This window comes from Chiroxiphia lanceolata, chromosome 10 (assembly GCF_009829145.1).
Source record: "Chiroxiphia lanceolata isolate bChiLan1 chromosome 10, bChiLan1.pri, whole genome shotgun sequence".
Taxonomy (NCBI): Eukaryota; Metazoa; Chordata; class Aves; order Passeriformes; family Pipridae; genus Chiroxiphia; species Chiroxiphia lanceolata.
In genome coordinates this window covers 4,703,279-4,729,352 of record NC_045646.1, presented here as the reverse complement: position 1 = coordinate 4,729,352, position 26,074 = coordinate 4,703,279, and the positions used below count along the sequence as shown (strand labels likewise).

General features: G+C 46.3%; 1 protein-coding gene across 10 annotated transcripts in view; it reads left to right on the top strand.

Moving 5' to 3' along the window:
- The window catches only part of TNIK (TRAF2 and NCK interacting kinase), a 153,141-nt gene that overhangs the window by 68,301 nt on the left and 58,766 nt on the right, over positions 1–26,074 (top strand). For all 10 annotated transcript variants that reach the window (XM_032697640.1, XM_032697639.1, XM_032697636.1 and 7 more), the window contains exons 3-6: positions 10,047–10,103; positions 14,926–15,051; positions 23,055–23,165; positions 25,516–25,606. In XM_032697640.1, coding sequence (XP_032553531.1) covers positions 10,047–10,103; positions 14,926–15,051; positions 23,055–23,165; positions 25,516–25,606 — 385 coding nt within the window. The remainder of the gene's footprint in view (positions 1–10,046; positions 10,104–14,925; positions 15,052–23,054; positions 23,166–25,515; positions 25,607–26,074) is intronic.

The following is a 26,074-nucleotide window of genomic DNA, read 5'->3' as shown; positions in this document are numbered from 1 at the left end:
CTTTCAAATCCCTGGCTAAAGCCCCTCTTGGCTGTGCTGCCTGCTGTGAGGCTGGATGGGGGTTGTATGTGGGGCTGGGGGAGGGTCTTTTGTGGGGTCTTTTAGGGCTCCTTCTTTTCCTGGAGGATCCCTCACACCCCAGTTTCTCTATTTTGCAGAGAAATGAGGACTCTTGAGGAGCTCTGGGTGTCCCAGGAGGAGGGTCCTCTACCGAGCAAGGGCAACCCAGTAGTGCCATTGGGTCCATTTTTAGGAAAGGCAGAGAAAGGCAAGGATCTGGCTGCCTTATTGCTTAACAGAAAAGCTGTGGCTCGCCAGTGCAAGGGTAGGAAATTCCTGCTTGAGAGAGGAGACTTGGAAATGGAGAAAGTATAAAAGCAGTGGAGTTTAATCTGCTGATTGACGCTGTTGATCCCAACCCTCAAAGCTGGCTTAGAGGGTGAGCCACAGAGGGGCTGTTCTGCAGCAGAGTCAAGAATCCCATCTTTATCCCAGACAAAGCAGCGAGTGCACGTGTGACATACGTAAAGCAAATGTAAGGATAAACGGGACTACATGTCATTTCTCAGGCTCCCTTTTCCAATAAGTGGTTCTAAAATTTTGCTACTCAATACCTGACTTGCTTAAAGCATCAGACAACATGGAAGCTTTGATGTATCCCTGTGCAGCCAAATTAGTATGTATATCACATAGTATTGCTCTGGGCATGGCTGAGTCTTCTAAATCAGTAGAACACAGGCACTGCAAAATGTTTATTGACTCCTGACAGTAAGTGACTGGGGAGTAGGATAGGATGGACAGTAAGTTGTCAAGGCTGCTCAGGGTGGACAAAAACCCTGGAGGCAGCTCTGGATGAAAGAGAGCGTGATGCCCATCTGCCTTTGGGTATGTGAGGTCTAAAATTGATATTTAAGCTGACATAGATAGAAACGTGTAACACAGGGTCTGCAGTATCCTGAGTTACAAAATCACTGGGATTAGGGAAGCATCTCAGCCCTCCATGGCACAACATCTGGGGTTACTTATGTCATTCTTACACTTACTTTCCTAACGCTACGACTTAAGTCACCCACGAGATATATGTGAGAGCTTCTGGCAGCTGTGGCATTTTCTCCTAAGCCCCATAAACCTTTATCAGCTTGCTCTTGTTATTTCTACCACTCTGAGACAGGGACTTGGAGTTGTGCTCAGGATTGATGAATGTATGAAGCCTGAATGTACGAACTGGCTCAGGTGCCAGTCAGCCTTGCCACGTGGGCAGGAATCAAGGTGATTAGATCTGTACTGATCCAAGCGTGAGAAGGACTGGAGAGGCTCAAAGGGGGAGGCAATGAAAGGATTATAAGGATGGCTTGCTTAGAAAGTGGTTCAAGGTAACTGGATGTATGTCCTGTGCAAGTTCAGCAACAGGACCTCAGAAGTTCAGCCCAAATTTCTCCCAGATTTGGAGTGTTAGGGTTGGTGCACAGAAGAACCCAGTGGGTTTGTGTTCAGGCTCCTTTCTGCAAGTCAGTGAAATGAAATGGAAAACCATTGACAGCCACAGAGTTAAGTTTCCTCGATTAAATGGTCAGGAAAACACCACACATAGTTGGGCTTTCCTTCATACTCAGTTTTCCTTACACAGGGACAAAAAAAAAATATTAAAAATCCTCAACCAGCTTTAGGAAACAGATGCCTCTGTGTTACCTGGCTCCCCCGTGGTTGTCTCCTGCCACCAGTGCTGTTCGTCCCTGCTGCTGGAGAGGGTGTTGAGCACTCAGGTTCACGGGAGGGGGTTCTCGCCAGTGTTTGTTGGTTTAAAAATCACCTTGCACTTTACATGCCACCTCCAAAATTGGATCTTGCTACTATGAAACTAGATCCGGAGTCAAGTAGATGGCACTGAAGAGGTGTTTCCAGAAACTACATTTCCATCAGCCTGTGTTGTGTTTTTTCTGTAAGGGTCATTTTTTTTTAAGTCAACTGTAGTTTGCAAGACACTTACTGATTTGGGGCATGACTTAGAGAGCAGGTGGCACTTCACATGCTGAAATGCAGCTGTTTAATGTGTGGCATGGATAAATAAGGTACCAAAAGCCTGAGGAGGCTGAGGGGTACCTGAGTGCCTCGGTGTTCTGGGTTGAATTGCCATGGGAGGCAGCAGCACACGTTTTTGCAGGCATTAAGCCCTGTCTGCCCTGCAGCAGGGAGCGCATTAAGAGCAATCTGTTTTGAAGGGATTTGGTTTTTCTGTGAGTACAGAAGAAATAGCAGCAGCTGCCAAAGCACGTTGCATGGTGGAGACCTTTCTGGTGCCCCTGAGCCCTGGACTCACTTGCATCCGAAGCATATGGTCTGAGGTCATGAGCATCCCCACTCATTTCAGGGAATGCTCTGGAATGCCCATTCCTGTATCTGCACAGAGCCACCTTCACCTGTGATGGGAGTTGGTGCCCTGAAGCTGATGGGCTCATCCTGGAGTTTGGGTTTGAAAGCTGAAAACTATGTGGTTCTAGCCATGGTAAAACCGAGATACCCCTGGGACCATGCAGAAATGGTTGGCTGTGGGTTGCATACGGCAAAAGGACGCAGAAATCTGGATCTACGTGGCATTCTGCAGATGTGAAGCTCCCTGCTGCAGTCCAGACCTGGCCAAGTTTGTGGTGGCCCCCTGCCACCTGTCAGGCACCAAGGCTCTGGAGGTGTCAGCCAGTGGGATATCCTGGCCTGGGTCTTCCTCGGGCCACCCTCGGGAGCCAGGTGTCTCCCTTGAGAGGACTGTGTGGTCCATGACTGTGTGCATGTGGGCAGTGCTGTTCCCTCCATGGCTCAGTGCTTCCCACTGGAAGGAACAACCTGGTGCTGCTACCAGAGACGTGGCCTGTGTGAAAGGGTGCCTTATGGGTCTCCTAAACGCAGATTTAATTTTAGTTATGAACACTGCAGTGTTGAATAGGCAGCGACGTGAAACAGAAGCACAGTGGGGGTGTTAAAGGGTGGTAATAACATGGCTGTCATGAACTAATGTTGTTGGGAACAGGCTGTGCTGCCTCCTTTTAGCTGCAAAAATGTGCACTTGCAGAGAAACCAAGGAGCTGGGGCAAAGGGAGGGCAGGCTGTGAGGGAGGGGAAGGAGCACCCAGGGTCTGCGGGGCTGCAGGGGCTGGGATGTTCCTTGTGGCAAAGAGCCTGGGGATTGCCCCATGCTGGGAACTGTCAGGTTGGACCTGGGGGTGCTGGGACAAGGAGCAAAGCTCACAGAGGGCCTGCAGGGGGTCCATTGATAAGTGGCAGCATCCCATTCCTCCTCCATCCCACTGGTGCACTGAATCCTACTGCCTAAGGCACTGCGTGTCCTTCTTTACATATGTATACACATACATTACTCTTTGTCAGGAATCTCTCTCCTTAGTCCTTTGGTGCTTCAGGTTCCTGTAGGATGCTCCTTGAACCCGCTTTTGATGCATTTGTTGTCTGTTGATGATCTCCATCTCTCTCTGCTCCATGCTGTGGTGCTTGGCCCACTCATCTTCTAGCATAGACCAGCTCTTGGTGAGGCTTTGACCTCCCTTTCCCAGAGCAATGTGTGGCTCTGGGAAAGCCCTGCCAGATGCAGAAATATCTTGAAATCTGCTCTGCCGCAGGGTTTGCTGTGACCATGAAAAGTTCTTCAAAACCTGCATCTTCAAACACTTGTGGATAAAATCTGTCACAGTCCGTGCTGTGAGTGTGGAGCAGTGGATTTCTCTGGGTGGGAATTAGAAGGGTTGCAAGCCACATCTAGAGGAACCATGTACAGAAACTTCTGGAAGGTTTTGGGATCTCTGATGCTGGTTTAGGACCTCTTATACTGGTGGTTTTATCCATAGAAGAGGGAAACCTCCATCCTTCCTGAGCTGGAGGTGGGTGTCTCCAACCTCCTTAGAACTACAGTAGGGATAGGGGATGGAACCAGTACAAGCACTGGTGAAGGGATGTTTTTCCTTTATATATTAGGGAATATGAGATTAAAGCCTTGCTCATCTATATGCTATAGTGCCTGTTATTTCTGGAGATGAATAATATGCTAATTTAACAATTTGGTTTGTTAATCTAATAATCCTGCCTTCTTTACTTTAACGTCAGACCTATTGTGGAGCTTCAGTAATGGAATTGCAGCTCTCCAGCTGCCTGGCCCTGATCAGACCTTGATTGATACAGAAACACTTCAGTCCTGAGGTCAGCTTTGTTTGGTCAGCACAGAGCATGAGCTTGGGCAATTAGAGAGCTGTCTGTGGTGGGAGAGGATTTAGGCTTTTCTGAGGGGAAGCTCTGGTTGTTCGATCCAACTGGAAGTATTAAAATGCCCAGCTGAGAACCAAAAAGAAAAAAAATCCACTTTGTTTAGTTTCTCTTTGAATTTTTTTGAAAGTTTTCCACGATTTTACTTTTTAAAACTTTGGAAAAGGTGACAGATGTAAGGGGAGGATTGGCTATGAGTGAAATTTGTGCTTGTCCTGCTCAGTGAAGGCAGTCTGCTCTCCAGAAGCAGCCCAAGGGCTGTCAGCAGATTGGCCAGAGGTAAAGAGCCATGTTCAAGTGAGCAACCAAGGTTCTGCGGGAGAGCTCAGGAGAGCAGAGGAGCAACTCTGGAACCTCACCTGGCTGCAGAGGGCAGGAGTTTGGCTGCAGTAAGGCAGAGAGAAGGGGATGAATCCCCAGCCAGGGTGAAGGCCTGGTCCCATCTGCAGAGCTGTCCTGAGTCCCCACTGGCTTGAAATCTCACTCCCAGTACTGGGGTTAAGTGCAGGCAGCAACAATAAGGTTTGGCCCGTGTTGGCTCTTGTTTTAATCAAACAGATATGTTACTCTTTGTTAAAACAAACATTTTTCCCATCCTGTTATATGACTCACTTTTTCTTATACTGGGCTGCTCCGCAGAGTATCCGATGTTTTAATTACCTTCTCGGAGACGTGGATTTATTTCAGATATGTTTGAAGAAATGTGTAAACCAAGTGCAAAGCTCGAGTACATAATTTATAAAACAGCTTATTTTGGAAACTGCTGAATTTTCACAGTAGAATAAGCCTGGTTTTTCTATCAGTAAGTATTTTAGCCCCTCAAACTAGTTGGAAAGGGAATTTTGGCACCCTCAAGATTGTTTTCAGTGGGAAACCAAGTACATAAATGTGCCTATACTCTATAAAAGCTGAGAACAAATCACACCAGGTGCTATAAAATGGTCTAATGTGTACTGCAAGATGGCAGTTCAGATTCACAGCTCCCTTTGGAAGGCAAAGTTCCTTCTCTCAGGAAAAGTTGGATGCAGTTTTCAGTGCAGTACTGCTAAAGTGCCTTCATGCTAAAAATCTTGGATTGAGACCCTGAATTGTCTCAAACTGCAGGAAAACAAGGAACTGGCAGGATCTGGACCATGGACCTGTGTGAAATTCTGGCCCATCCCAGGAGAGCTTTGCTGCAGAAGGACTTGGATGCAGAAATGGAGCATGGAGGAGATGAGACTCACCAGTGAACACCTTGATGGTGTGTGTGCAGAAGTAGGGCTGGGCAAAGAGTTTGTCATAGTTAGCAGTTACCAAAAAATACATGTCAACATAGAAAACTGAACTGGTGATTTCTAACCTGGCAGAATCTCTGGTGTCCTGTGCCATTTGTGTTGTAGGAAGAATTCTTATGTTGGAGGTGGTGGTGTTGAGGATGTGCTGTTTGGAGCCAGGAGTTACAGTAAAAAAGGTTGTTGTTGGGTTGCTGGCACCAGCTCAGTATTTCAACTGCAGCAAAAATGCAATGGAAGAAACTTAGTTGGAAGGCTTCTCTCCTGCCAAAGTGGTAATATTTGGATTTTTATGACACTTTTTGTTCCTTGTCTCAGTTCACTGAGATTTCTGTATGAGACAGAGTATTCCTCAGCAGGGTTGTGGTCTGGTCCCAGCAAGACCATTCACGTCAAAATTTCAACAGTGCCTTGCAAGAGCACCTTAATCACACTAATATTTACATGCAGAATGACTAAGGGCAGTGCAGAATGGCTGGATCACGAATGTTTTGCTTTAAAGTATCAGACCTACAACATAGTTGCTCCATTAGATGCCTGCTATGGGGTTTGTGTGTGCATGGGGCAGTGGATGCTGCGTGTCCAGGCTGGGAGGTGTAAGAGATGTTGCTCTGCCTTTCTCAAGAGAGTGACAATTCTGGTTGTGTCCCACTGGCTGCAGCAGGTGGTGGGTCATCTATTTTGTTGAGTGAATAAGAGCCGACAGCAGAAGTTAAGTAAATATGATGGGATACATTTCTGGGTACTGAAATTGCAGTTTTTACTTAAAGGTGAAATCCATGCTTGTGCAAGCAAAATTTTAAAAAGCAACAATCAATCATCCTCTTTCTGTCCTTAAAAGGTGGACTTGAATTTTGGGCCAGGACATGCAGTTGTTGTGTACAAAGGCTGATATTGAGGCCAGGGTCTATTTATTTAGTAAATATTATGCCTGAATGCATCAATTGATGTTTAAAAGCTTTTACCAATGTTCCCATCGTGTGCTGGTCCATTACACTTTATGGAGTGTGAGGACCACAACCTTTGAAGAAAAAAACTCGTGGTGCCTGCTTCATTTGCAGAAATTAGTCGTAATACTTGACATTATCAAGTTAGTGATAGTTGATATAACATTTTGAGAGTAATTAGGAGCATGAATTTATGCTCAGATGGGTGTTTAATTAAAAATTGTGGCAGCTTTCAAGGCCATGCTTGAATAATCTTGAGGCTGAAATGTGGGTTTATATCCAAGTGAACCTTGACAGCAAATCTGGAGAGCGTGAAAATGCTTTAGTAGCTCCAGTTTCCTCTAAAAACATTGGTGGTGGTGTGATCTGTAGGCTCAGAAGTGACTTCCTTACTTGGGAAGGGTCCCCTCCTCCTGAAGGCTTTGCACCCTCTCCGGCATCCCCAGGGTTAGCTCCCAAGCATGGGGCACCAAAAAGGTGGAAGTTTAAGAAAGTAGAGATTTTCTGTTGAACTTCAATACTTCTTGCCTGTCTTGACCCACATCTTTGGTGTTGAAGGAATAGAGGTGATCCCAGGAGTAGGGCTTAGTCCTTGTGTGGTTTTGTAGTGGAGGGCCCTGCTGTGGCAATGATTTAAAGGAAAAAGCCAACGAATTTTGATGAGTAGAGAAAATGCGTGAGGTTAAAGCATCACAACAGGGTTCTTTTTCCGTTTTTCTTGCCTTCCTACCCCAGTCCCCATTTGTAGCCTCCTCACAGCAGTGCAGATTCACAGTGGACAACTTAGCAGTTGCAGCTCATTAATTAACAATTTCATCTTGCCTTGGTTTTGGCGGAAATGGCTCCACTGCCCAATCCAGCTGGATACGTTGGAGAGGGTGCAGGGGCACAGATGCTCCTTGTCTTGATTCCAGCCTTTGGGCATGGGCATTTATGTCTGTGTGGCCAAGGTGCAGGAGGTGGTTGGTTGCTCACGGTGGCAGAAGGGTTTATTGCTACCGTGGCGTCTTTTAATGGGTACAGGTCAGATGCTGATTTAACTCCTGTATTACATCTCACACTTCCAGTTCTCAGTGTCTTTCTCCAGCCTGTCTGTATCTGTATTGTGAATCCACAAATACCTGCAGTAGGGTGAAAATCAGCTGGTTTCTCTAAACTATCTATGGTGGTTTCACTGGGAGTCTGAAAACTGAGAAATAGGTATGTTGAATTAAAAGGGACAGTTGAATGGTGAGGAGATGTGGTTTCCTTGGATGGCTTCATCTGCCAGGAGGAAACTGTGTAATCCATTGTCATGAACAAACTATAGAAAAAGCAAACCTTTGTTAGAAGATCCCAGGCTAAATACTTATTGGTTCTACTTCGCCTGATTTTTGCGTGACTAAATGTCCCTCATGGCTCACATTAACATATGTTTCCAAGTGGTTTATTTTGTTTTGGTAAATGCTTACTTGATAGTAAGTCCTTACTATCATCTGTAAATGTCTGGGTGGCTCACAAGGTGGTTGCAGATCCCTGGGAGAAGGATGCTGTGGGCATGCAGGGCTCTGCTTCCCCTTGGCCAGTGCCAAGGGAGGGAGCAACACTTCACCACAGCAAGGCTGGTCAATCCCTAAAATACAAGATGAGGTGGTGATGCATCAGGGGAGGGTGGGTATAACTACCAAACACATGGGGTTGCAATGCCCCAGCTTGCTTCCCCCTCTCTCCTCCACTTCATGGCAGGTATGTCACGCCATGGTTGTGTCCGAGTGTTTTCCCTGCTGGTGCTCTGTTGGCTTTAGTTAAAGTGTCGGAACACACAGGGTCTTCCTGGCCAAGCAAACAAGGATGAATTTAGGAACAGGAAGATTTGTTTCTGCAGGTTGAGCTGTCTAAATAGATGGTGTCTAGCCATGTGCCCCTCCTTCCCGAAGGCTACATCCAGGGGATGCTTCATCCACAGCCCGGTGCTGCTGAGCTGTGCCTGATTTTATTACTTTTTATGTTGCACATATTTTAAATAAAGCTCTTTTTGCGTTGTTAGAACATGCGGTTGCTCAGGACGTATAAATTTTGTTAATAAATGAGCGAGGAGCCCTGGTGGGTGAATTGGCTTCCTGGTGAAGTCATAAATTTGGAGAGGATGATGCCACCTTGCTCCGCAGCTGGCGCATGGGTTTGCTTCCCAGTACCATGCCTGGAAACCTGAGGGACTGGGGAGAGGTTCCCGTGTCTGGTAGTTTGGGGCTCTTGCTGGAGGCAAGATGGTGTGGAAGACCATCTCCAGCCTGCAGGAGGGCTGGGACACCTGCGTACAAACCGCAGCTCATCAACATGCACACTGGTGGGGGGGCAGGAGGAGCCTGCAATTTAGGAAAAGCTCCTGTTTTTCCCTGTTTCTGTGGTGCTATAGTTTGACCCCTCTCTGCCTCTGGTCCTTGTTGTGTCCTTGGAGTGTTAATTATCAGAGCTGTAGGTCAGAAGCTGCCACTCCCTCTGTGTCCTCCATACTGTATCTCACATGATGGGGCCTTGGGCAGCTCCCATTGTAAGGACTGACTGGGAAATAGGGATGTTTCCCTTTGCCTCCCAGCTCTTCTGCCAGGATCAGCATTTGCTGGCTTTACTGAAGGAGAAACATCAGATTTCCCACTTTGGAATCAGAGCGCATGCCCTCAAAGGGTGTTTGTGTGTGTGATTTGATATGAGCAATTTTGATATGATGATGTGTGATCCACTGCTTGGGAGAGGAGGAAAGCCTGGGAATTGCCTTGCCTGATAGCAGTTGTGTTAGTTTTAAGACCTCATCAATAGTTGGAGCTCTTATATTTTCTGTATCGCTTCCAGGCGTTTTTCCATTAGGATTAACGTAGTCGAGCACTGTGCAACAAGCAGTTCATTGCGGTGATTTGCTAATTTTTCAGTAAAAAAAAGGATCTAGTATTTGTCCAGGGGCTTCGGTTCTTGTGCTAGTTCTCAATCATCTCCTTTAGATGCACATTCCCTACTTGTGCCAGCACTGAGGATGGGATCACTTCCACAGCCTAGAAGCAAATCTGCTTTTAAAATCCTCCCTAGCCTGTTAACCAGGACTTTCCCAAAATAAATTAATTATTGGTCAGAGTGCATATGGTACCCCGCAGGCCAGGACTCCCTGGTGTGTCCCCAGATCCGTGAGAGCCGGGACTGGGACACGAGTGGACCGAAGGCAGTGCCAGCACATTCCCATCATCACGGCTCCAGCAGCCCATTTCCAGCCGAGTCATGCTCTGTGCTCAGGAGAGGCCCCAAGCTGGGTTTTTTTTGCATGGCTGAGCATTAAAGGATATTTCCAGCACTTGTTTGCCAGGAAAATACAGCATTGAAGGCCCTGTACTAATTAATTGTAATGGCAGGAGGAAGGGGAGGGAATTGCTTTCCCATCATGGCTGCTGTGAAGATGCTCTTAAAAAATTAAAAAAAAAACAAAAACAAAAACAAATGCTACCAAGACAAGGAGATTGTTTAAGGATATTGTTCACTGCAAGGAAAATATTGTCACTGAGCAAAACCAAACAAACTTCTCCCTTTTCTTTTGCAGGGTCGTCATGTTAAAACAGGCCAGCTTGCTGCTATTAAGGTTATGGACGTCACCGGGGTAACGTATCCTCACCTTCTGCATCCTTAAATTACAGATATATGGGGGTCAAGGGGATGGGGTGGGATAACATGTGGGGGTTGGTGGAAGACTGGTGTTCCTGGGAAGTAAATCCCCTTTGTGTTAATGTGATATGTGCCACTAAGATGTTTTGGTTTTAATGAATATGTGAGAGAAAAATAAGTCTGCAAGAGTTTTGGAGATTAGGTAGTTTTATGCTGAAACACAACAACATCCGATTCCAACAGTGGCTCTTTTAAATGCCTTAATAAAATCTGAAGAAAATCATAGGGACCTTAAAGACCACACAGTTCCAACCCCCTGCCATGGGCAGGGACAGCTTTTACAAGACCAAGTTGCTCAGAGCCCCATCCAACCTGGCCTTGAACACTTCCAGGGATGGAGCAGCCACAGCTTCTCTGGGCAACCTACACCAGTGCACCACCATCCTCACAGGGAAGAATTTCTTCCTTATATCCAGTCTAACCCTGTCCTTTGTCAGTTTGAAGCCATTCCCCCTCTTCCTATCACACACGCCCTTGACAAAAGTAGCAACAGGATCGTGTATTCATAAACACATTTCAGTTTCTCTGCATCCATGTTTTTCACTAAAGAGCCTTTTGTTCACCAAAACTATGTAAAAGTATTGTTATGAATAACTTCATTAGGCAAGTTAAATAAGTCCTGTGCATCCTACTGATAAAGAGAAACAAAATGTACCACCCTGATCTCATAAATGTGGCTCTTTTGAAACTTGCATCAGATTAAGAGAACCAAGAATTTACAAATTATTAAATTTAGGGGAAAGAATGGTTTCACCACTTCCCAGTGGCCACAAAAGAAAAATAGAGTGAAGTTGCTATTATCCCTAAAAACCTCAACAGGTGTTGGAAGGAATTTAGGAAGGTGACCTGAGGATGCTTTTTCTTGAATAATTTTTTTCTGAGTGGAGTACTCTACCTCCCAAAGTTCCTGCCTACAGAAACAGTGTCAGGCTTGGGAGTAAGAATATGTTTTGTTGTGTTTTGTCTTTTCTTTTTTTTGTACTGGAATAACACATTTCAAAATTTAGGATCACAATCTACCCACTTTAATTTTGAATTAGCTTTTGGGAGCTCAGCACACACAGAAATGACTTGCTGTGAAAGCAGGCAGCTGGCCTTGAGAGTATGTTTTGAAATACCTTAGATGTTATGGTGTGGTATTAATATCTGTGGGACCTCCATCCAGGTTATTTTTGGTGCTAACAGGTGAAATGATGTGTGGAAACGAGTCTGTAAATGTGAGTGAGATTTGTTCCTGTTTACTTGCAGTATCTACAAGTGCCATTTATCTCATTCCCGTGGGAAGCAGGCTCTCGGGGAATAGGCAGACCCACCAAACATAAACCCATGGCATAAATAGCAGCAAGATTCCCATGGGATGAAGTCTGATGTTAGAATGAATTTAAGCTGAGAAATGAAAATACTACTTTGAGGCCAAACATGGGCTTAAATTTGAATACACACTTAATTCAGTGGTTTTAAAATATCATCACTTCCAAGCAAAGATGTTGGAGGAAAGTACCTGAAATCTTGATCCTGCCCAATAGTAATTTCATCCACATCTTTAAATTGGTGTCCCTGACCTAAAACTTTACCTTTCAAAGCTGAGCTTCACATCTGAATGTCCAAGGTTCAAATTTATTTACCTTGAATGTCAAAGTAAAATGAGATTTTAGCATGGGATGTGGTTTTGGGATATTTAATTATATTCCCCTTAGGCTGCTTTTAGCCAGAGGAGACTAGTTCAGAGCAAGACCAGGCTTGGGCAGGACAGGCAGTGACCACAGGGAAGACAGTGGAAACCTGTGCTGTGGTAAGGGACTGATTGTGCTTCAAAGCTTTTGGTGCTGAAGTCAGATCTAAAGCCATGTTCTCCAGCCACTGGAGAATTGCTTCTGGAGTAATTTCTAAAGCTGGTCCCTGCACTGTGCCTACAGCCATGTTTGGCACCTGGTCCAGGCTCAGTGCAAAGGCTGCTGGTGAAAACCCAAACTCAGTTCTTCACCTCCTCTTGACACACACCAGTTTCAGTGCTGCTGCTGCTTCATTTGATCCAGGCCTTCCATCCCACCTGTTTTTCCTGGATGTCCCTGATGACAGTGTGTCTTTCAGAAGTCAACAGAGAACAGAACTGGTGTGGCCATCCCAACTATGGCCTTCTGCAGCTTTGGGAGAGTAAAGCCCAGGTTGGATGGAGCTCTGAGCAACCTGATGGAGTGGAAGGTGTTCCTGTCCGTGGCAGGGGAATTGGAACCAGTTGTCCTTTAAGGTCCCTTCCAACCCAAACCATTCTATGATTGTGTGTTCAGTGAGCTCCCAGCCAGTGTCTCATCCTGACCACGTGCCTTGCACTAAACCCCTAAAGGCTCCTGACAGTGATGCTTTGTGTAACTCATTTTCGCTCTTGCTAATTATCTCTCAGGGAAGATTGCAAGCATAGAGGCCCTCAAATTACAGCACTTCATCGGTTTGGGCAGCCACTATCTCTGAATTAAGAGTTTGGATTAATTTTCCGGGGGCTGGTCCTGCTGTTTGCTGCATGACCTACTTCCAGCGATGGATGTAACAGAATCGATTGATGGAGGCAAAGCGTGGCAGCAAAGCCTGGCCTGTGGGTTTTGTTCATTTTTGGGTTGGAGTAGGTGCAGCAGCTGGCTATGATAATTCCATTTTCTTCCCTCCCTTGCTGGATTTGTTGGTGGTGATTGCTGGCTGTAGCCCTGCTTGGAGCAGGAGGTTGGGCTGGAGACACCAAGCATGGCCATGCAGATGCAGACGTGCCCTCAGTTGCCATCCCCATCTCTGATGCTCTAGAGGGGGTTTTTCCCCCCATTTTGAGTTCTTCAACTTAAGGAGGGACTCAAGATAAAACCTTAGACCACATGTTCCTGTGGCTTGTCTCCATTTTTCCTAGAGAACCAGGCATGAGGTGGGGGATGACTGAAGAGCCAGCTAGTAGTGCTCAGAGTGTTAGTGGAATTTTACCCTGAGTGCTGCTCCATGCTCCCAGCACTGTTGAGCATCCAGCTGCTGTTTTGTTGTTGTTGTTGCAAGGGGCTTCAATTAAAAAAACCCACCTCTGTGGCGTGATAAACTATGTGTTCTATCCCCTGGTTTCCTGGACAAATGAAAACAAGCAAAGTTGTGTTGACTGCTTGAAGAAGAGAGGGGATAAAGGTCTTCCAGAATAGTCCCCAGGTTTTCCTTGTAACGTTTGGGCCCATTCCTCATCTTCTGTGGTGCTTATACCCTCCGTGTTCTTACTGAAAATAAAACAGGAGGTTGTTTATACAAGCTCCACCTGGATACGTTTTGCATTTGTTCCTCCTATCCTCATCCTCACTGCTGTTCCCTGAATCCTCTTAGAAGAGCGGAGCCACTAAATCACTTTCTGTGGGGAAAAAAGATGTGTTTCTGTCTGAGTTATGTGACACCTGGTCAGGGGGCATGGCTCCTCGAGAAGCTGCGCTGTTCCACGGGGTGTCTTGGCCTTTGCCCATTTGGAAGTCTGAGGTCAGGATGAAGCAGGTGAGGGAGATGAGAGGAATAAAGGAGAATAGAGAATGAACAGCCCTTCTGGTCCTTTACAATAAAGCTCATTGACATCAAGGTTCTAACTGCTGCCTGTGGAACTGTAGCAGGCTGGAATTCGGTCAACTTAAAATACAACCAGGGCACATTTGATGGTCATGAGAGCAAAGAGGTGGGACATCCAAACAGGTATTGGTGCGGCTCCTCTGGCTCAGCTGCTTCAGCTATTGCTGTTCTGCAGACAGGATGGAGAAGGGCTGAGAGAGCCCACGGGAATGGTGGTTGTCACCAGGACTCAGTTAGTCTGACAGAGTTTGTGGACAGGCAGCACCTGCCTGTTCCCTGTGTGGTGCCACCGCACCACCAGCAACACCTGGTGTCCCCGAAGGCCATGTGCTGCTTCCAGGGTGGTCAGGAGCAATGAGCTGGAGGGCTGGGATGCACAGCACAGGAGCACTTCTGCCATGCAGTGGTTTCTACAAAACCATCCTGGGGCTCTGGTGTGTCTGGGAGCATCGCTGGGGTAATGCAGGCATGGTTGAGCCTCAGGGCAATATGAGACTGGTGTTAATTATGATATGAATTGTAAAGAAATTAGTTTAAAAAGATGGAGGAATGTCTAGACTGCTGAAAACATGGGATTTGGCTGTGTTGTCAAAGTCTGGCACTGGTGCACCTCTGGATGGAGAGCACATCTCCAAGTGAGGATTTGATTCCCAGACAGACCTTACTTTGCTTGCCCAGCCCCTTGGTGGGTTCTTATACCTTTACATACCCAGCTGTTTGGGACTTCCTGGGGCTCTCCCTGCTGCAAAGTTTGGAGCAGCACACAGGGATAGTTGGTCACTGACCCATGAGAGAGGACTGCTGCCCTGTTCTGGAGATCCTCTTGGGATCCTGCTCTGGAGGAGATGACCTGATCTGAACTCTTAGGAAATAAGCTGGTTTCCACACCTCCTGAAGATCTGTCCCATTCAGGGTTCAAAAATGTGACAGGGAATGTGGCAAAGCACATGTTTTCTCCTTAGCTTTTGGCTCAAGCAGCAATCTATTAGTCTTCAGTCCAGCTCTCAGGGCTCTGCTGCAAAAAGTGACTGTAAAAAAATGGTGCAAAGAAGCTTGAAAAAGATCGGTCAGGAGTGGGGTGCTTGGAAGTTCACCCATGTACAAAGAGAACTGAGAGCTTGTGTAATGCTGTCTCTTAATGCCTCTGGTTTTATTTTTCTTTTCTTTTCACCTCATCCCAGGATGAAGAGGAAGAGATCAAACAAGAAATTAACATGCTGAAGAAGTATTCTCACCACCGAAATATTGCTACTTATTATGGTGCTTTTATTAAAAAGAACCCACCAGGAATGGATGATCAGCTCTGGGTAAGTTGCATTCTTTTCTTTAAAAAAACTTGCATTTGACAGAAATTATTTACTCCCTGTTGTCCACTTAACAGCACCTGTCTTGCACAAAAAGCCTTACTTTGCATCCATCTTTTTTGAAGCTGTGGCTTTGAAAAGGCTCTTGCTGAACTGCAAAACGCTTCTCCATTTTGCCATAAAACCTTTGCAGAGCGATGATAAAACCCTTTTTATTCTGAGGTGTCATTAGCATTGTCTTTGTTACAACATTCAGTTGAAAATTATTCCATCCTATGAAAATAAATGCATCAAAAAAACCAGTTGGAGGGAGCCGGGAGAGTTGCTGGGAAGACGTAGGTTGGGGGGAATGCTGGGTACACGTGATTCCTGCCAGCTCTCAGCGCTGCCTCTTGTGCTTCATATTTCACAGAGCCAGTGCAGGTGAATAAAGAGGAGGGGGACGGTGAGGGGAGGGCTGGGAGGTCTGTGGCTGTTCAGCCATTTCAGTGGAGGTGCCTTATGTTGCTGAAGGGCAGCAAAAGCTGCTTTGTGTCTCCCTAAATCCTTGACTGCCTCCTCCCACTGCTTCCCTTGTCAGTGGCTTCCCAGTTATTAATTCGGCATTCCCAGACCATGGAGGATAGAGTTTAAATCTGCTGCTGTCTTATCTCCAGAGAGAGCTTGAGCATCAGAGCCCACCCCTTGCTGGCAGCTGGTGCTCGCAGGGCAGGGCAGTGGCACTGCAGATCGGGGCTTCCCAGGAATGAAAAATTAATTAAAGTTAATTGTGCTGTGTTCTGAGCTTGGCTGTGCTGGCCGGAGTCTCTGGAGCAACAGCCTGCAGTGCCCATGGGCATCTGAGCAGCAGTTTGGGACCCTACTTTCCTTGGGGCAGTGTTGAAGATAAAGCTGTGTTGGAGTGATCCTAAATACAATGACCTGGATGTTGTCCTATGGTCTAGATAGCACTTATTTCCTCACAGTCTTGTAAATCCAGTCAGTTCTCTGTTACCCATGGGTGGTTTCCAGAGCTTTTCTGTGCCTGAGTAAGGTTGCTGAAGCATAATTTTTCAGGGGTAGCAAATATCCATGGTTCATCTGGGAGACCATGGAGATGCTCTTTCCTGTAGTTTCTCTGCAATACAGGCTTTATTTTAGCAAAACACTCAGTGACTTCAGCTGTTTGCCCCTGCATCCACTTGCCAGAGCATCTGGTGGGAACTGTAGGGGTTCAGAGGACATTCCTTCCAGGACAGAAATTGAATTGATGGACTTCTGTACCATTTTGTTCCCCAAGACTTTCTGGTACAATGAATTATTGGGAAGACTTAGGATCTTGGACTCTGGGGACTTTTCTTGCTTGGGTGTTCAGGTTATTTTTGGTGGGAACACGTTCCTTGCGGCTGGCCTAGGATTCAGCAAGGAGAGAGCTGTCAGGCTGAGAAATGCTTTTTCATCCTGTGAAATTCCATTTGGCTTTAGCTGGTTTATAATAATTTTAAAAAAAAAGAAGAAAAAAAAATAAAGCAGCCCATAACATTTCCCCTTGTACTGCAGGAGTGCCTGGGGGGAAAAACCCACCATCTGTGTGCCAAAGCCCTCAATAATGAGAGGAGCCCTCCCAGAGCTGGACTCTGCTCAATGCCTTTACACTGCTTGGGTCTGGGGTTTGTGTGCTCTGACCAGAGAACAGGGTTTGTTTGTTTTTTATTGTTTTATTGTTTTTATTGTTTTATTGTTTTCTCCAGCTTCAGTACAAAGGGCTCTTGGCTTACACAAGTGTTAATAAAATAATGTTTTTTAAATTGCCTATGTGGAACAGCCCCAGCTTCCAAAAAGAAAAGCTCAGTAGAGAACTCCTTGGATCAAGAGGTATGGCATTAAGAGTAGCGTCCCAAAGCTGTATCAGGGGAGGTTGAGGTTGGATATTAGGAAAAGGTTCTTCATCCAGAGGGTGGTTGGGCACTGAACAGGCTCCTCAGGAAGTGGTCACAGCACCAAGCCTGGCAGAGTTCAAGGAACGTTTGGACAACACTCTCTGGCAAATGGTGGGATTCTTGGGGTTTTCCTGTGCAGTGCCAGGAGTTAGACTTCATGGTCCTTGTGGGTCCCTTCCAACTCAGGATATTCTATGATTCTGTGATTCTATGGTGCTTTCATCGATCCCCATCATCATGACACAGCAGAGGAGGCTGTACGTGCTGTATCACCCTCAGGTGCCCCAAGTCTGAAGGAGAACCTGGGGTTTTCCCTGTGGATCACCCAATCGTGCAAGGGGAGAAGGTGTTCATCAGCCAGCTGTGCTGCTTGTTCTTGCCCCCTGGGAAAGGCAGACTAGATAATCTAAATTCCCTTCCAGACCCCAACCTCTCCTCTTAGTTTTGTGGCTTCTCTAATGGGTTAGTAAAAAAAATTGTGCAAAAGCTGCTTTTCCTGCACCAAGGTGTGAGGGGCTTTTTAAGTCTATACCCAGTGCTGGGTCTTGTGGAGGTATTCCAGAGAAAGCTCCCCAGCTGTGGAGGAGAGGTGTGCTGGTGCTGCTGTGTTAAATAGCTGTTGTTTTGGGATCTGATTGAATTAGGACTCCCTCGAACTCTATCAGTCCTGCTGCACAGATAAAGGCTTGTTTATTTTTCATTGGCCCTTTGTTGAAATAAAACGGTTTCTGATAATGCCCAAGTAATTCTTTTTATCGACATCCAGGAGGCTGATACGGAAATAAAAAATAGGGAACTCTTTCAGTGGAGATTAAGATCTCTCAGAAACGTGGCAGGCTTCCAACATGAAGTATTGTCATCGCTTCTGCCGGGCAGGTCTGTCGGTGCTGCTGCTCCTTTCCACAGCAGCCACTCGCCCTGAAAGAGGAGGTTACTAAAGAATCCAGTTTTCCTGGAATAAAATGCTGCGTGAAGGGTATTTTAGCAGATGCATTCCAAATCTGATACATTAGGGGGAAAAAAAGGAAGTGAAACTCATAGGGATAACCTTTATGGAACATTTTAAAAGAAGTAAAAAAATAGGAGGTAGGTTTATTGCTATGTTGGGTAACGTTGCTTTCTGGTGTGCTGTGGACCTTCAAGGGTGATTGTGCCCATCTGTAGCTGAGACAAGGGGGTCCTGCCTGGGGGCACCTCTGGAGGAAGGGGACAGAGCAAGGGTAAGCTGCAGAAACTGGGGAAATTGTGAGGACCCAGTTAATCAGCTAACTGCTGCTTCTTGGAGTTAGACTCATTAAATTCCCCTTGCTCATCTCAGAGCTAAGCTGTGGGATACCAGGCTGTGCAGTTCTGAGATATTTTGAGATGGGGTTGTTTTGAGTGGTGAGAGATGGGGCGTTCATTAAGAAATGTGAGCTGGACTGGGGAGGTGACCCCATCCTGAAGGACCTCTGCCCTGCCCTGAGGACTGCTGAAAACTGCAGGCGCTCTGCTTGATCCCCATCCATTAACACCCTGTGCACATGCACAAGAGCATGGAGGTGCCACTCAGCCACGCACTTGTCATCTGCCCTTGCCGTCCACGGTGCACTGAGACCATGGTTGGAGAAGCCCTGCCAGGCATGGGCAGCAGGCAGAGGGGGGTGTGCAGATGTGGGGGCTGAAGAGTGGCTGGCAGCAGCCCAGGGCAGAACCCACCCAGGGCAGAGCCCACCCAGGGCAGAGCCCACCCGGGGCAGGGCCCGCTGGCACGGTCCCAGCGGCGCTGGCTGTGATGGATGGGCTGCCATGGCAACCCTGCCTGTGCCCGCAGCCGCATCTGTCACCGAGGGGGAAAATTGCTGATAGGCAGGTTGCCAGATACCTGTTCGTGGCCAGCACAGTGGTGTTGCCTCCAGGGTGTCCTCTGCAGCAGATAATCTGGGGCAATGTGAGGGGAGAAAGGAATTAAGGTGATTCAGGAACAGCCCCTCAGTCAGGGTGGCACCTCTGCAGCCGTGCAGCGCTCAGGGCTGTCACTGCATAGTTGAAATGTGCTTTTTCACTGTGTGGAGTCGTAGGGACCCATTGAATCGTAGCGGGGTGGTGTGAACAGAGTCTGAAGAGCAAAAAATGGGGGCAACAGGGCTATATTGAAAATGGAGCACGAGCTGTCAAAGCACTGGGTTGCACCTGTGCAGCTCCGGGGAGGAGTGTTCTTCTTAATCGACTTATATACACTGAAGAATATTTTTGGGCAGCTGCTGATACTTTGCATTAGATCATGAGACATTTGAGAGGGGTCATTTTTTGGTTGAGCTGTATGTATGTCTCTGTAGCTCCTCCAAGCCCTGGAGTCCCAGGGGAGTGAGGGGGAATTGGAGCTGCTCCTCCGGCCCCTGACCGAGAGCCCGGGGTTACCAGAGCAGCTTTCTGCTGCTGTCTGGCAAAGTAGTCCAACACTATTTCATTCTTACTCCTCTTCAAAGCAGTGTCAGTGCTGTAAACACTGCAAGACTGCGAGCCTGGCTCCTTTTGCTGCCATCCCTAACCCAAAGCTTTCAGCCTGCTCAGGGCTCATGGCAGCAGCTGCCTGCTGCCTCCCCAGGGGACATGGATTGCTTGGCTGGCCTCAATGTGCAGGGAAGTGCAGGCAGGCAAGTCATTTGTTGAGGAAAACGTGTGAGAGCATTTGGATGCTGCTTATTTTCTGTAACTTAAAAGAAGTCCAATTGTGCCTGGGCTGAGGAATAGGAACACAGAAGGATTTGGTTTGTGGAATAAAGGGTTTGATTAATTTTGAGGTGTTCCTCTGGACAAGCTGGAGCAGTTCACCATCAGCTGGATTGGGGTTGCTGTGCTGGAGGTGCTCAGGTTTGAGCCCTTCCAGGTAACACATAGCAGTGGTGGGAACAGGGCTCTTACTGGCCATTCCCAAACTGGGGAAAGTGGTGGCTGATTTGAAAGCTGCAAAGTCTCTTTAAACAAAAAAATCATGAGACAGCAGAACACAGCTGCAGCTTCTGAATTTGCCTTGCTTATGAAGTTTGCTGTCACTCTGATATGAAGAGCTATGTAAATGCTAGATGAACTGTATTTAAAAATACTTCCTCAATAAATGGCCTTGCAAATTAAATTTTGGAAGATGATCTTACCTTTAGCCCATCTTGATGATAATTTTAATTATGGTTAATAAAAGTTCAATCTGCATTTCCAGTTTATTGTCTTACTCCATCATGACTTCAGCCCTTAAGAAGACCAGTAATGATGCAAGTGTGTGAGGGCAAAGCACTCACCTAGAGACGTGGGACTGGCAAGAAAGTGTCTTAGTATCCAAGTGCCATTTGAAGCCTTTCCTGAGTATATTAAGCTCTGCCATAAAATCAGCTGGAACTTCTGTTCACTTTTCTTTTTCTCCTGGAAGAGTGTTGGTTTCCAGATTAAATATACCCATAGAGTGTTGATAAATTGATGCTATCCCCGTATCTGACTCCCTTTCTGGTGCTTATTTGTTCATACTGTTGACAGTATACATTCATATCCCTTAGCCATCCATCCTCTGGATGGCTGAACAAGCCCTCAGGTCCCCTGAGAAGACCTGATCATCCTCCTGTACCTACTCCAGTGTGCATTTTTCGTTCTTGGGCACCATCCCCCAGCAGGACACGCAGTGCTGTGGGTCAGGTCTCTCCTGTTGGTGTGACTCCTTAGCCATCATCTGTGGTTCCTCCTATTGGATGCTGCATTGTATGAGCTGTTGTTGGGAATTCTGTAGCATCCTTCCACCTGAGGAGCAAAGGAAGCCATAAGAGCATGAGGGGATCCCAGTGCGGCTGAGCACCACGGCAGCCAGCTTTCTTCCCAATCCACCCAAACCCTCTGGGAATGGGAGTTGTTCACAGCTCTCCATCATGGGCAGGGATACTCAGACAGCCTTGTCATCTTTCTGCAACTCGTCTTCTTGTAGAACTCGTGGCAGAGCTTTTGGGCAGTGCTCATGAGCGTGGCTCAGTCCCCCTGGCCCCTGCCCAGGACCTGGAGCCTCCTGGTGCTGACAGAGATCTGCCAGTGCTGAATACTTTCCTACAGATGTTATGGGAATATGCAGCTCTTAAAAAGCACTGTTGGAAACAACCCCCTCTGGGAGTTTCTCTTTCCCCTTCTCTCTGTTTTTTTTCTTTAATCTCCAGGAGATTGCACAGTGACAGATTTGGGATACCTCAGATGACCGTATTATTCCCCTCCTGCTGCAAAGTTAATCTTTGCTCTGTTGAAATCAAGGGCAGGGTAGAGGGCTGAGCAAACTGCCAGCTCCACAAAGATAGTCTGCCAAATTAATGGGTGCACTGTGTACTCTTAATGGGATTTCTTCTGTCTTCTTTTAAGTATTATGATTGCCATACACATCGTAGCATGCCCTGCCTCTTCTTCCTGCTCCAAACCCTGGTGAGAGCCTGTGGATGAATTTCCATGGAAGAGGACTGGAAAGGGCAGCATTTCAGATTGGGAAGTGTTTGTGGCTGGCTCAGCTCTCCAGAGTTTTCCTTTCCGAACTTGCTGCTGTGGTATCCCAAATGTTCATTTAATCAGAAACATACGTCAATCACCCAAAGGGAAGAAAGAGAGGAAAAGTGACTTTGAAACCAGTTGTTCCACTATTCCCCATTCGGTGAGCAATGAGTAACCCATGACTTAGGCTGTGTCCCAGTGACCCATCTGGATGGCTTGGATCCTGCTGGGGTGGAAGAGCTGTAGGCGTGTTCCTTGCCTTTGCACGGAGCAGACTTTGGCCAGTCATCCATCTATTTCTTGAAGCCAGTTTCCTGATGGAACAGGGATGTACCAAGCATTTTTCAGCTGTCAGTTCAGGAAAAGAAAAGAAACTTAACATTAAAACTAAAGATAGGAGCATGGTCAAAGCCAACTAAGGTATAATCTGCTCGAGTATTTTATTTAACCTGACGGTTTATGGCGGTGCTGTGTCTGGATTTTATAATCATTATAATTTATGATAGTCTTAAATCACTGCATTTGTGCAATTTGGTTAGGAGTAACCCTTCTTCTGTTTCTCTTCTCTTGGCTTGTGCTTTTAATGAAGTGATGTCACTTGCTTGGAGAACGTTAAATGCCATTTAAACTTCATGTGATAAGAAACTTTAAACATGCACATAGAAGAATCTGGCAAGGCACCACTTGCAAGGGATTATCTTTCAGTAGGATGTAGATCTAATTGGAAAACATGGTTTTACATCTGAGAGAAACAGTTGCACAGGCCTTGGAGGAGGCTTGTTGCACACACAGGCCGTGCTCACTTTCTGGAGCACAGTGGCAGCTCCTGCACGCCCTGGGGATCCTCCTGTCCCTGGGAGACAGACTCACATCCCGTGCTATTTTTGTAACACAGTTATTTCACAGTTGCTCAATGACAAGGTTAAGTTTGGTCTGAGTTAGATCACTGTGCTTCTGTATTTTATATTCTAACACTTTGGAAGTGGTACAGGTGGTGGTGGTCAGTCTAGTTTGAACCAACCTGAGCAGTTGGACACCAGCTCTCTCCTGGGAGGCCTGAAGCTGCAATGGCAACTGTCCCTGCAAGGGAGGTCTCCTGCTCAAAAAGATGATCAGAATCAAAGATCTTCTGGTTAAAAAATAAATAATTTGAAAAGTACGCATGATTTCTAAGGTTATAGGAAGGTTTCAAACTATTATCTTGGTGCTTTTGCATTTTCAGAGAACTTACATGCAAGAGGAAGAGTTTTGTTATTGTTGACACATATTGATCAGAAGTATAAAGCAGGGTGTGTAGCGGTGGGGTTTGAGATTCCAGCCTCCTCCACTGGTTTTCAGCACTGGACAGTCCTGCTTCTTGCTCCCAACCTTCTGGAGAGTAACAAGCCTTTCAAGCCTGCCAGCCTTTTATTGTTTAGCTTTTACAACCCAGATGGATTGTAAGCTGATAGGTTCAAGGTGATATCCCAATGGCTCTGCGTAGCACCACCATGGCCCCACAGCAGCGGTGCCAGCATCGAGGTCCTGCCCTGAGGTCTGGCAGACCCGGGGATGCTGTTGGTGTCATTGCATTAATTGCATTTCTGTTCCATTTGGCAGCTGGTGATGGAGTTCTGCGGCGCAGGCTCCGTCACCGACCTCATCAAGAACACGAAGGGGAACACCTTGAAGGAGGAGTGGATCGCCTACATCTGCAGAGAGATTTTACGGGTACGTGTCTGGAGGGAGCTGAATGCTGGGGGTTGTTGGAATGTGGCACTTGGTGCTTGGGGGACACGGAAAGCCTTTGGCTCCACAGGCTTCGTGGATGCTGTGCTGCCATGGGCTGGAGCCTGTGTGGTGCCTGCAGGCATGAATGATTCATGTGCTTGTATGATGCATAATAAATAAGCCCTGTTTAATGCCCTTTAGCTCTGTTAGTTCCCTGAATTTTAACCCTCCTTTTCCTTCCACAAAAATATAATTTCCTTTTGGTATTAATAGGGCAAAGATTTATTTGCATTAGAAATAGATTTTTTGTTAACAGGTGAGGACTGATAAAGTCTGTGGAAAAAAGAACCTTCATTATTAAAAAACATCCTATGTTTTATTAAATCCACATGTCTCTGGCTTTAATGAGGATGCTGCAGCTTTTATACCCACAGTATAAATGTTTGAATGAAATGTCTTAAAATGTACCGTGCCAGAGTTTCATGTACTGGGAGATGGCAGCTTCAGCAAAGTCTTGCCTGCATTTTGCACAGCTGAACTCAGATGATGGGATTTTAATGGTTGCCTGACATCAAAACTTATTGCTCTGCGAACGGAGCATCTGTCCAAGAGAAAATAGAAATATTTGTGTGTAAGAAACCAGAGCCACTCACGTGATAGGATGAAAGGAAATGGCCTCAAGTAGCACCAGGGAAGTTTTAGCAAAAATTTCTTCATTGAAAGAGTTGTCAAGCATTGGAACAAGCTGCCCAGGGAAGTGATGGATCCCCATCCCTGGAGAGATTTAAAACGTGTGGATGTGGCACTTAGGGACATGGTTTAGAGGTGGGCTTGGCAGTGTCAGGGTTACAGTTGAATTCGATGGTCTTAAAGGTCTTTTCCAACCAAAACAATTCCATGATTCTATGAAAGAAAATGAGGCAGAATGATTGCTCTGAAAAAATGTGACTGACACTTAGGCTGCCATGGGTGTCCAGAGGTGACACAGCACTTCTCTGTTGATCCTGAATGCCACTGTCCACACCAACATGGTGTGCAGAAGATGCTGGCACTGTAACAAATCAGCTGTTGTATGGACACTGCTTTCAGTGCCAGGAGGCCACAGTTACATGGGCTTATTTTAAATGTGTGAGCTCCGTGATCTCGCTTCTTGAAATAGTCCCTGGCAGTGAGTCAGAACCCAGCCACTGATTCATGTCCCGGGGCCACCATCGAGTGTCATCCCTTGATTTTGGCCACACGTTGGGGCTGTTGGTGGGTGACCTCCCTAGGGTTTTGGGTGATGGAAGGCTCCCACCTTCATGTTGCTGAAGGTGGTTCAGTCTTGGTTCAGACATTGATGGACAGTTGTAATTCTAACAGAAGGCTCAATCTCACGCTGTTAGAGGATTTATTGCAATTCAGTGGAATTTTCGCTTTACCTGCAATGCACGAAGGTGCCTCTAACCAAGTATAACATGGCTAAAAAAGGACTCCCATACAGATATAATCTATTCCACAGTGTTTTCCCAAGGTAATGAGCGTAAAATGACTAATAACTACCAGTAGTGATAGCAGAGATTCTTTTCTTCCTCAAATATGAATGTTTAATGTGAAATGTAAGCCTAATGCAAAATTAGTTTTTGAAGTAATCCATATTTTTCCTAAGCTGGCAATATAGGTGGATGTTACTTTGAAACTGAAATAATAAATGAATGAAATAAAGATGTAGGTTGCAGAAGGAAATTAATGAGCTAATAAACCAGCAGAACAACAAAGCTAGTTTACCTTTAGCCTTTGAGACAGGCTTTTAATTTGAGCTATGTCTCTATTAGGGATATGTGCAAGTTATAACGTTTGTATTTGCATGGTAGCTTTTTTAATACAAGCGTCTCAGTGTATTGAAATCCAGTTTATTGGACCGATATAACAAGGGAATTGTTTCCTTCAGTTTCTGGATGATGGAAATACAGAAAGGAGACAAACCCATTCTATTATTTATGCCGCAGAAATGGCTCCCTAAGGCAAGGGAGCACATGGGGGAAATTATGTCTAGAGCTACGGAGGAATTTGGGTTAATATGGGTCCCTGCAGAAACTTGAAAGGTTGGGTTTAATCCCTGTAGGATCAGTGGTTCCCTGTAGTGCGGAGCACCCTCTGAGGGACGTAGAGCCCGTCGTCCTCGCCGGGCATGTCCTCCCAGCATGGGACACAGGACAGTGTTTGGAGCACATGATAAACAAAAGCATTCTCGAGTGCTTAACTCCAACTGTGATCTTTTCGATTCTGGAGCATAATTGGTTGAGGAGGAATGTCAGAAAATAACATGCTTTGAACTTGGATTCCTCTAACCTTTCTCTGAATTCTCCAGGGCTTGAGTCATCTACACCAGCACAAAGTAATTCATCGAGACATCAAGGGACAGAATGTATTGCTGACAGAAAATGCAGAAGTGAAACTAGGTAAGAGTGGGTAAGAGCTCTTGGAAACTGCGAGTGGGCTGGCTGGAGGGAAGTAGCAAAGCTGACTTGTACATGACCTGAAGAAAGGGGATGGGTACCAAGAGCTGCTCTGTGTTTTTTCTCATGTTGGCCTCAATTAACATGACCTTGGGTGTTGGACCAAGTGCTGTGCCATAAACTGCTGGTGATTGATGGCCGAGTTCTGTGTGCAAAGATGCACTTGCAGTGGTGTTACTGTTCAGACAGCTCTGCCATCAGATACAGGTTAAGCAACCAAGACCATTTTTTCATGCCCCAGATTGAAAATTGCCCTGTGTGCATCACCAAGCATTATCAAAGGCTGTTCCCCTACAGCTACAGCTGCATAGTAGTGCCCTGCAGGATCATGATCCATTCAGTTTAGTGTGACATAATCCAGACTCCTCTTCTAAACTAACCTGATGGAGAGAGCTTAATTTGCAAGAACTA